At 43.7% G+C, this 11,435-nt stretch overlaps 1 protein-coding gene across 2 annotated transcripts in view; it reads left to right on the top strand.

The window, feature by feature from the left end:
* The first annotated feature begins 2,765 nt into the window (after positions 1 to 2,765).
* The window catches only part of GNAS (GNAS complex locus), a 66,449-nt gene continuing 57,779 nt past the window's right edge, over positions 2,766 to 11,435 (top strand). For both annotated transcript variants that reach the window (XR_001413539.1, XM_014955514.1), the window contains exon 1: positions 2,766 to 2,861. Coding sequence is in view for 1 of the 2 variants with exons in the window: in XM_014955514.1 (XP_014811000.1) it covers positions 2,827 to 2,861 (35 nt within the window). In the remaining variant the exon portion in view is untranslated. The remainder of the gene's footprint in view (positions 2,862 to 11,435) is intronic.

Here is an 11,435-nt window from a genome sequence, read left to right as displayed (position 1 = left end):
CGCCGGCTCCTCAGTCCTCCCGCCGGCCCCCGGTAACGGGGGCTGCCCGCGGCCGGGGCTGGGTGCCGGCGGCCGGTTCGGGCGAGCCGCGGGTGTCCCGCTTTCCCGGAGATGGGTTAGAAGTGCGGGTTACGGCTCCGAGGAAGGGGAAGGTCCGAACGTCGTTACCCGAGAGAAGGAGAAAACGCGTGTGGGACGGGCCGTGCCCGAGGAGCGTTTTAAAACAAGGCTGGCGCCGGGAGCCTGCCGCCCGGTCTCCCCGCAGGGGTAGGCCTCGGCCCGGCGGCGGGGCTCTGCCCGGCGGCCCCGCTCGGGGGGGACGGCCTCTGAAGGCTGTGAGCTTGGAAGCGTGCTCTCACCACTAGAATCCTTCAAACGCTAATTTGGGGAAAGAGGGTTAAGGTAAATGGAGAGCGAGTGTGGCTACGGCAGCACCTGCAGCACCCGGGCGTCTGCCAGGGCTCCCGCAGGAACCTTCGGCAGGGTGATCTGCACTTCAGCTCCTGGGAAGGTCTTGAACTTCCACGTTTCAGGCTGAAGAGCATTAATAGATACGTAGGAGCCGTTTGTCATCAGAGGGGTTACTTCATCAGAGGCAGAATTTCAGAAAACAAACATGATGCACTCGCCTGGATATTCCTCCTGTTTTCTTTAGTTTTGGTGGCTGAAATAGTTTGGATATTTGTAAATAAAAATTTTCGGGTGTTTAGTGATGGCTGTGAGGTCATCTGCGTGTGTGTGCTTTAAAGTGATAGTTCGGCTGCTGCACTCTGACAGTAGCTGTCAGGAATTGTGGTCAGTATAACACAAAATAAAAAAGCTCACGTCCCTATTGTTATGTTACCTTTATAAGACACATGAAGTAAAGACCCCGAGTAGTTTGAAAGTGTTCTGAATATTTTCACACCATATTCAAAGAGGAGCCGCTAAATACGGTATGGGGTTTAGGCCCCGCCGTGTGCCTGCGTGTGCCCCTTCTGCCCTGAGCCCTCCCAGAATTGTTGGGCAGAACGGGGCCTTAATGAACAGCCAAACTCAGAAATAGACATAGAAATTTACACGCAGCGCTTCAGCTCAGCTCGCTGGTGGTGGCCGATGCAGAGAACCCACTGTGTCAATACCAAACTGTTCCCATTTCCAGCAAAACCATCAGCTTGCTCCCCCCGTTCTTGGCCCAGGCGAAGAAAAGGTTTTGGCTCCTGATACTTACAAGATGTGATTTACGGTTACAGCTGAAATTCTGTTATTATTCTGAATGGAGATATGATTGTGGCACGTACCGCTATTCCTGAGTAGCTCTTAGTTGTGAAGAGGACCTGGTCTCTGTCTTAACCCGAGTTACTCGTTCTTGATGAGTTTTGCCGCCAGTCTTTATTGTGGGATGCAGTATGCCTGGGGTGTGTGTGTTATAAAATAGTACTTTAGGGGGGAAATGGCGCTTGTGTAAAGAGTTGTAGATAAAAACTGCCCTCTAAGTGCTTACAAAACATGAGTGAGCAAGGAGGGGGAAAAGGAGCAAGGCTCTGGGATTAAGGTGGCAAAACACGTGAGCAGGTTTTATGGGGAGAAGGGCAGGAGTATTAGGAATTTGCAAGGGAGAAGGGAAGGAAGGGAGAAAGCAGAGGGGAGTGCATCTGTCAGGAAACGAACTTTGAGATGTAGCTGCTAAAATACAGTTTTAAACACGAGGCTCAAAATGGAGGCTCGTGCTGTCAGCGTGTGCTAGCGCAGACCCGGCATCCTATAAATACAGACTGCACCTCTCCACCCGAGCTGCCACACACAGACCCTCTGCCGCCGAGACCCGGGCTGAGGAGAGGGAGAAACGAGTCGCCAGGAGATGCAGAGGGGAATCTTTCTAAATTTTGCCAGGTTATGGCACTACTCTTGCGAAAATCTGTTTGCTTTCTGTAGAAAGCTCCCGATCTGGCAGCGTGGAGCAGCTCAGCTAAATGCTGCTGTTGGAGCCTTTTCAGCGTGCGTAGAAGAGCGGGTGCTTTGGGCAGATGGGCTGCCCTGTGCTCTGGCATCCGTGCAGCAGAAATAGCATACGTCTGCCTATGGAAACTGGAGTAAAGTGGAGTGGGTTTGTAGTGCTGGTGGGGACGGGAGCCAGCGAGAGCCCCGGGGGGCCCTGGGGAGCCGCGGCCACTGAAGGGGGTCTCTGCCGCTCGCTGCGTGTGGGACTGATTGGGAACACAGAGAGAGGGTGGGAGGTTGCTCACAAGACACAAATTAGAGGAGGTTTCTCCAGTTTGTGGGTGGAGGCTCAAAAGGGATGCCTTCCTTTTTCAGATGTGAGTATCCGTGTATTTTATTTCTTGCGATTTAATTTACAGTCTTTTGACTGGGTGATGATAACCACAGCCAAACTTAAAATATTTTAAGGATCTAAAAAAAATGCTTCAGTTTAGTGTGGACTTCAGTCAGTCTCTCTCCATCAGATAGTAGTGACAAAGCAAGCAGATTTTGACGTTCCCGATCTTGTTCTCTATAAAATGTTGAAATTGTCCTTTTTCCTTCCAAACCCTGCAATCTGCGTTTAACGTTGACACTGGAAAAATGGACAGTGAAATGATCCAAGATTCAGATCTGACACATGACTTGAGCTGGGCATTTATTTTTAGCTACAACTGAAGTTTCCAGTGGCAATTATTTCTTTTTGTTTCACTTTTCACTCTTCCACTGATAAAACCAACTTTCTCGATTTTACCCTGAAGAAAAAATTGTAGCGTGTCCCTTCATCACTCATGCTTCCTTCTGAAATCAATTTACTTTCATTTTCTAGGTGCTGGTGAATCCGGTAAAAGCACAATAGTCAAACAGATGAGGATCTTGCACGTGAATGGATTTAATGCTGAGTAAGTGCATTTGTTTTTTCACTTTACAACCTACCTTATGCCTGTGCGCCACACAGTAGTCGTTGCTGTGGCTTTATAGCTTGGTATATTTTCTTCTTGCTACTGTTTCGCAGTGTCTAGAATTTGGATGTGTATTTTTAGATGAGATTAATCGACATTAACTGGAAGAAGTCATGCACCAATAATAAGTAAGAGCTAACAGTATGAAATGATTTATATCAAGGTTCAGTGTAGCCGATTTGATTAAGGCTTAAGTTTTGTGGTTCGGGTTTTTGTTTTTTTAGCTGCAATTTCTTTCTCAACATGGCTGACACTGATTTACCTCTGCTATAGCACATTGATTCATCCTGCTGTAAACATGCCTCCTGTTAGTGTACAAAATGAAAGCAGTTTGCTTTACTTAGAGCACGTAAGGCTTTTGTTTCTGTCTCCTCACAAAATGAGACTGTACTATTAATTTTGGGCATAATAGATCAGATTCTCTTTTCTCTTCTGTTGTGTTTTTTTGTCCACATGCTTGTGTTAAATTATGTTTCTAAAAGCTTTTCTTGTTCACACTTTAAATGTGTTCAATTATTTGATAGTTGTGAGGAAGGGAATGGCATTAGGTTAAGGAAAATGGAAATCTATTTTTTTGTCTGAGAAATGTTTGTGTTTACTAACTTTTCATCTAACCTTGCTGGGGAGGAGGAAGAGATTCTCCTGCTTATTAGTTTACGCTTGCAAGTGTCTTTTTACCAAAACCTGCTAAACTAATTCTAAGTGAATTAAGGTATTGGAATTTCGGAGCTTATTCTCTGCGTTTGATTTCTTTAGATTATATTACTGGTTTTGTCTTTCTTGTTTTCAAACATAACATTTTTGTATTGGCATCCTCTAGTTTCTAGTAGTGTCATCTATTTCGTGAATCCAGCCTTTTTGGGAAGATTAAACCTTCACTCGTCTTTCAGTAGCTGATTCTTTAGTAAAAATGTCTGAGCTAAAAGTTTAGCCAAGGAGCCCAGACAGTACTTCTTCCTTATTCCCAGATGCTAGTTCAGGATAAGATACACAGTCTTTTGGGAAAAAGTTCAGACTGATTCATACTAAATTACATTCTGTGCTGCATGTTTTTAGCTCCCCTTTATAGGGAATATTTTCTTTATCCAAAATAATTCTTGTTCATAAGTGCCCAGTCCTGCATCCTGTGACTGCTGAATTGTCTCCATTATTTTGGCTGCTCCTGTTACTAAAGACCTCTTAAAAGACTTGTGTGACTTAAAAGATTTGCATAAGTTGGCTGTGATGTAGCAGCTGTCAAAATTAGGTGCTAAGTTAGAAGTTCATCAATGAAAGTGGAAGTCAAGGATCCGCAACACCTCTAAAAGTATCAATCCATTTAACCAACAGTTCTTCAAAGTTTTCTAAGCCTACAGATGCTCTTGAAGAGCATCCCTGGGGAGCTGGGCACAGCTCGGGAACTGGGGGTTGTCCACCCCACAGCGTGTTGTCCTGCAGTCGGTCCTTTTGTGGGTGGTGTGTATTGGAACACTCAGGTGCATAAAAATCTAATTATAAAGTGGTATGTATAAAATGTACAAGAAATAAGTTACAATGTATCTAGTCTTACGGTTTTGTTGCCAAAAATAATCAGTAGTTTATAACATACACTTTACACGGGGGAGAAGGCTGATTTTTAGTGTTTCGAAGTTCTTGCAAGTTACACGTTAGTCCTTAATTAAGTTGTATTTTCTTCAGAGTCCCCAGCTGCTCCCTGCATTGTCCTGACTGCCCTACTGTGCCTTTTGCCCAGTTCGTTCCCTTTGTGCCCTGCTTACCTTGGGGGAAAATGATGCAGGGCTCAGCTAATGAGAGAGACAGCATGGAGGTTTTTTGGAAGAGTAGGAGAAGCAAAGCATTACTTCTCTTGATGTTCTTATCGGTCGTTCTAGAACATAAACTTGTTTGCGTACAGCCCCGCAGCTGATGTGATGAATAACAGCAGAGAAGTTGTGAAAACTGAAGTATGCTGGAGATGAAGAGATATTTTTTAATGTTAGTGTCCATGTACATAACTGTAGTTTTGAATTATTTCTGTTAGTGCAGCTTATTCATGTGGCTCGAAAGAAGTCCAGTTTGAAGTCCTGCCTAAAACTTGTTTGCCTTTGATTTGGTTGCCCTGTGATAACTGCTGTTTGAAGTAGAGAGGGTACCTGTTAAGAAAGATGTCTAATGTGCTGCGAATCAAAAGTTTTTCTTTAGTGTTACTCACATACTCTTCTTCATTGCTGGTGACTAAACAGGATATCCAGTGCTGAACGCGCCAGCTTCCTTCAGTCAGTGTGGGGATTTTTCATTTGTTTTGGTCTCAGGATTCTGCAGCTGAATAGATGAAGGGACAGTTGTCATGTGCATTTAGGTGAATTGGCCTCAGGTAGAGTTGTAGCATTTAATGAGGTGAAATCTATGTAATTCTACAGAACTAGAAGAATTTCCTTTGGGACTCCAATTCTTGGTCACTTTAGCTAATTAATTATTTGAGGAACTGTGTTCCAGGTAATTAATGTGCTTGGTAGTTAACGATACTAAGGTGGATTTGAAGGTGGTTAAAAGTTCTATCCAAGTTAACTACAGTAAAGACTGTTTAAATTTTTTTGTATTTCCTTTTATAATCATAGTTGAGTTAGAGACAGAAATACCTATTTTTTTCTGTTCCTGTTGTGCAGGCGGTGTGTGGGAAGGAACAGCTCTGTGGCATTGGGAAGTGGAGTAGAATATAGAATATTGGAGAAGCAAGGCATGGTCTATGGCATGGGGTTCTTGGTGGGCTTAGCCCATGGCCAGTTCCTGCAGGATGCGTGCCCTTGGCCCTGCCATCAGCTGGTGTCTTCCTACAGCAGCTTCATAATGGGAGTGGGGCTTCTCCACAAGGTTCTTCCAGGGTGCATCATCTTTAGCATGGAAGAGCTGCATTTTAAGCATAATGAAGACTCCACAACGGAGGAGAAGAGGAGTAAGGAATGTAGTTGGAAGAACTAATGTAAATGTGTAGTTCAGGTTGAAGAGGAAGAAAATCTCCTTATTATCTTGGGGCTGGGGTGCTTTGCTTCCGAGATCGTGGCCTTTCACTGACTTTATTATTTTTTTTAAGTCCTCTTTCCCCTGTGTGATCGCTGTGGGTTTGGCCGACGGGCTCTGAGGAGAGGGTCACTGTCATGCACGGTTTTAGAAAGCTGGAAATTGGCAGGGGCGATAGGCAGTTTTGAAGTGTCATGGGAAAAACTGGGACAAGCAGAAATATTTAGATAGAAATAAATTGTTGAAATGTGACTTACGAAATCCACTACAAAGATTGACAAATAAGGGGAATGTTCCTTTGTGATTAGTAAGTTTGGATGGTATTTATGATCCAGGAAGTCTCGAGGTTACAGGGAATTTCAGATAACGCTTCTCGGCCTCAGTGTCCCGGCTGATGATGTATAACGATGTGTAACGACGACACTTCCTTCAGCTGGTCTGTTGAAGTGTTGAATAAGAGTTTGTGTGTTTATCAGTTCTGTTAATGATGATGGCAGAAGAAGAACTGAATAGCTTTATTTTCAAGACTTAGATGACAAATATGTTTGTATTTCTCATGTACTTTTAAAAATTATTTTCTTTCAGTGGGGAGGTAGGGAAAGGACCTGTGAATCATTTCAAATCATTCTCCTCCACCAAAAGCTGTACTGCACTACCACCATTATTTCCCATAAACCAGTAAATAGTGATGTCTGGTCAGGTTGGTCAGTGTCAATCTCCTGTCTCAGTAACGTCACCCTCTGCTGTCTGATACTGTGTTCTGTTTTCTGACTTTGGGCTTTTTATGTGTGTGATTTTGTGGAAAGGAAGTTAATGTTATGAGTGAGGAAAAAGTGTAATATTTATAACTAAGTCTTTTAAAATAGTGGATTCCCTCCTAATGGCTATTATTAGTTTGCATGCACAGGTGATATTGCTCTGTTCCTACAGTTCCTTTAGATTTGTGTACCAACACCTTGTTTTTAGAATGATCACACCAGTTTCTTGCCAAGAGACAAACTGACTTTTCTGTCAAACTGACTTTTCTCTGCTGGCAACAAAACTAATTCTTTCCTGGTCTTCGAGGAACATTGAAAATCGGAGGGGGCACGTGGGGCTTGATGTGTGTGATTTCCCCCTTTCCCCTTCTTCCTCCATCCCCTCCTCTGCATCACACTCAGTGGCTTCCGCAGGTTTCAGGCGGAGCATTTGTCCCCTGGGCTCCTGTTGCAGGAGGTGACACAGCTGAGGTGTTACGGTGCTGGAAAAGTTGTGTGTACGTGTCTGCTCAGGACTCAGAAGTGCCGTTTCAGCTGAACAACTGGTTACGGGTTTGATGTGCCCCAGAGCAGGGAGCGAAGGTGTGGGCGGGGAGGAGGATGCGCATTTGGGGCTATTTTGGGTCTTGTCCTAAGGACCGACACAGTTGTGTAATTGGGTTTTGTCAAAAGCCAAGAATATACCAACAGCGAACAAATACTATGATTAAGAACTGAATGCTGCATATAGCTTGTAAAAGTTCATGCAAAATGTTTATGCAAGTTAAATATCACTGTCTTCCATCAACTTGAAAGAAATGGGAGGTGACGTTAAACAACCTCAGCAAACCAGAAATTCCTTAATTGTTAGGATGTTTAATGTTGTGTTTATGTGCTTGACATTATCTTTTCTTTGGAAATACTCTTATTTCTACAAAAGGGGAAATTCCTTCCTGTGAAAAAGTAAACCTCAGTGAAGCAGCATTAGTATTTCCTTCTGTTATAAAAAAATAAGGAAAAAAGTTACCAGATTTTGGGTTTTTCAAGTTTATTGTGATATCTTGCCCTAAGGCAGGCGACATTCTCCACTGGAAAGTGTGCAAATGTTTTGCATTTAAATCTACTATTCAGGTGTGGTTTTAAATACTGTGAGATGAGTTTTCAGAAGATTCTGATAGTCTATATCCTACGCTGGGCCTTACTTGGCAAAGAGTATGAACATCCCGTGGTACTGAATATTCTGCTAGTCACTGGAGTAACTCCTGGGCCTTGCTCAGAGCCATTCTGAAATCAAGCCATTAAAGTGTTTCAATATGAAATGAAGTAAAATATATGTTTTTTTAGGGTGCAAAATGATGTTATTTATGTTCCTGACAGTATGTCAGAAAAGTGATGCTGGAAGGCATCTGAAAGTTTAGAAGCTGGTTAGTTCTGTCTGTGTTTACGTGCTCGTGGTGGGCTCTGGCTGAACCCGGTGTGGGGAGATGACAGCGCAGGACTGAAGGAAAGCATGGACTTGCCTTTTACATTACGCTTTATTTCCAACTCCTTGCTTTGTGTGTTTGCTTTTTCAAGAAACTCTGTCACCTAGGTAGAAGAAGGATGGTGAGAATTGGACATAAAAGTGTCATCATTTTTACGCTGGGATGGGAAGTGCAGCGTTGCTGAGTCCCAGCTGGGTGTGCTGCTGGTGGCTGGGTTCTCCTGGAAAAGCAGGATTTGAACTACGCGTTCTGTGGCATTGCACATTGAGAGCTCTCTGTCTTCTGAATGATTGTTCCTGGCCTTGCAACTTGACATTTGTGCTTTCAGTTAAATATTTCAGTCTTCTGATTTAGAAAAACAACAACAAAAAAACCCGAGTAGTAAACACGTCCCTTAAGCTCAATTTGCATATGCTGCAGACATGATTTGGCACGTAAAGGGACTGGCCAAAAATATGGCAGTAGTTTTATTTGTTTTGAGGTTTAAATTTCACAAAAGCTTTTCAAGTATGCATAGGCAGCTATCAGCCTAGTAGAAAGCTTTATAGCTGGAGCTGTGGAGAGCTGGGAGGGCAGTGCCTATGAATAGTGGAAGAGGCGGGAGTGCTGGAATGTGAGGGGCAAAGGGGGAGACAGGAGAGAGCTTCGGCTGTGGAAAAGGCTCTCAATGGGGCTGGGAGGGTCTCGACTTGTGATGGGAGATGTGGGATTTTACCCGTTAGCTTTGGTAAAAACAGACACATGAAAATAAGCCCCGTTTTACAAAATGGCAATTTCCTTTTACCTTCTCAAGCCAGAAAATAAGCTGTTTGGTGGGCAGCTGAGCCACTGACATCCTGTAACTTGGCCTGTGTCTCCTGACTCTTCCCCGCAGCCGTCCCTCCCGCTCCCCTGCAGCACCTGCGGTTCCCCCCGTGGTACCTGGGCTGTCCTGCGCATCTCCTGCTGACGCACTCCTTGGCCACAGCCCCGACGATCCCCTAAATACTCCTGCATCCTCCTGCCCTTTATCTTCCTTTTTTCAGGTTGTCCTGTGCCTGGACAGAAGTCAGCTTGTGCTGGGGCTGCTGTAGGGCTACCCCAACTCCTGCTTCTCACCACAGCACTGATTTGGTCTCTTCTACTCAGCCTCTGACTTTCATTTCTGGAAATTAATCTCTGCCAGGAACCCTCCTTTGGGTTTGGTTGAAGTTGGACAACAGTATCTGAGAGAGAGTGAGACTGAGAGAAAACAGATAAAAAGAGCCCTATTCTTCCTCAGTTCACTCCAAATATTTTTTGGAATATTTTTACTCTGCACGTTGATGAGTTAAAGTGGAAGTGGTGTGCTTTTCTTCATTTTCTTATCTTAAGCAAACATCTAGTAGTACATATTCTATCCAACTTGTTATTTAATAAATCACAAACTATATTAAATACACCCCAAAAAAACCCGTTCCATAACTTCAATAATAAAACTGCGCAGAGAATATTAAGTATATATCTGTATTCCACACTTGATTGTCTTTTTGGAAAAACAATTCAGTGGATCTGGGTTACTCCGGCTCTTCTCAAGATGTGGGCCTGTGGAGTGATCACCTTTTCTCGAGCCCCTGTTACAGAATCTCACTGGGTTTCTTCTTGTCCCATATATTCTGATGGGCAGACTGGGCAGTACTCTGATTTTCCCAGTAAAAAAATGGTTTTACTAATTTGTCCAGACGTACACTTGAGTTTCTTTATGTGTGACCAGCACGCTTGAACATCCTGAGCCCCTGGAATACCTTTCTGGTACTGAAGCTGGACCTTCACGTTCCCGCAGTCCCTGGAGGTTCCCCTTGCTCATTCCCCAGCTGCCTTTTAGCTGGTGCCAGTCATTCCAGCTGGGGGATTTCTTTCAGTTTCATTACCTTAAAACCTAGAGTGTTTGTGTATATATAAGACATAATTTATTATGTCTTATTTTAGACTTTATTAATAAATGCGGTGCCTTTCTCAGCTCCTTCTAGCACTCTGGGTCTGGTCGTAGGTGCCTGTTCCTTGGGATGGTGATGGTCCCCATGGGGCAGGGTCAGCAAGAGCCACGTCTGGCCAGTCCGAGCCATCTTTTTTTATTATTTTTTTTTCAACATGAAAAACACTACTCTTGTTCCAGTTTTGTAAGCATCCTTCCAGAGTGTCTCCTAGATCAAGGCAGGCATAGCTAATGCTTTGAAGTATAATCCAGCAGGCAAATTTATCTCTTTATTTTTAGCTATATCATGCGTTTGTGTATCAGGGTTGTCCGAGTCCCATCTCTGATGAAGAGCTGAGATACAGAAACTGTTCAGCTTGATCTTGGTCATTCAGAGCTCTCAAGTTGAAATGAAGGAATTTCCACTCATGATGGTTTGGTTTTTTTTAATGTAACTTGAATCCTGATGTTGAAAATAATATGCCTTCTATTTTCCTTTGGCAATTGGATCTAGAGTTCCCAGTAAATGCATGAGTATTTGGGATACAGTGCAAGTGTAGCTGCACCAGCTTTTAATGTTTAATTCTACAACTGTACTCTAATGTAAACATGCAGTTAATTAGAATTACTTGTTTACAGCTGAGCTTGCTTACTTAGAAACAGCAATGCATTGAGGTATGTTTCTGACAGCTAAGGGGCAAAATTACCTGGTTTTTGAGGAATGTGGTAGTGGAATGTCGTGACGAGATGTTCTCTTTTGAGGTGTTTGCTATTACAAAAGTGCGAGGAGGCTGGAGACCTTCTCCACGAGCTACCTGTTGCTGCCACTATTCTCCAAGGGCTGTTTAATAAGTCATTGTGTTCGCTTGTCTTTTTAGTTAGGGGCCCAGAGAGTAATGATCTCTCCCAGCAGCAGCCCTGCGGCCTCCCGGAGTGGGGCTGGTGGAGGAGCAGGAGGAGGATGGTTCCCCTGGGAGGGTTGGTGGGGTCCCAGGGGACACCTCGCCGTGAGCCTGGGCTGGGGGGACTCACAAACACCCTCCTCCTGTCCGCAGATTCCGTTTCCCTCAGGTTAAGACATTTTTATTCCCTTTTGCCAGTACAATTATCTCTGTAATATAGATGTTCATATTAATTAGAAAACGTTGGAAGGAGATAAATGGGTGTCAGCAAAGTAGGTTTCTTCCCGAAGTTTGCAAAGAGAAAGGATGCCTTGCTCATCGCTTGCTTGATTTATTTTTTTTAATAGACAAGGATGTGTAGTGGGCCACTTAGCACAGTAAGTTCAGAAAACTGTATACCTGTCTTAATGCTGATAATTTAAATAACTCAAAAATAAATATGCTAGTTAAATTTGATTTAA

This window comes from Calidris pugnax, unplaced genomic scaffold (genome assembly GCF_001431845.1).
Source record: "Calidris pugnax isolate Ruff unplaced genomic scaffold, ASM143184v1 scaffold50, whole genome shotgun sequence".
Classification (NCBI taxonomy): Eukaryota; Metazoa; Chordata; class Aves; order Charadriiformes; family Scolopacidae; genus Calidris; species Calidris pugnax.
The sequence above is the reverse complement of the archived record's forward strand: the minus strand, read 5'-3'. Positions and strand labels throughout refer to the sequence as shown.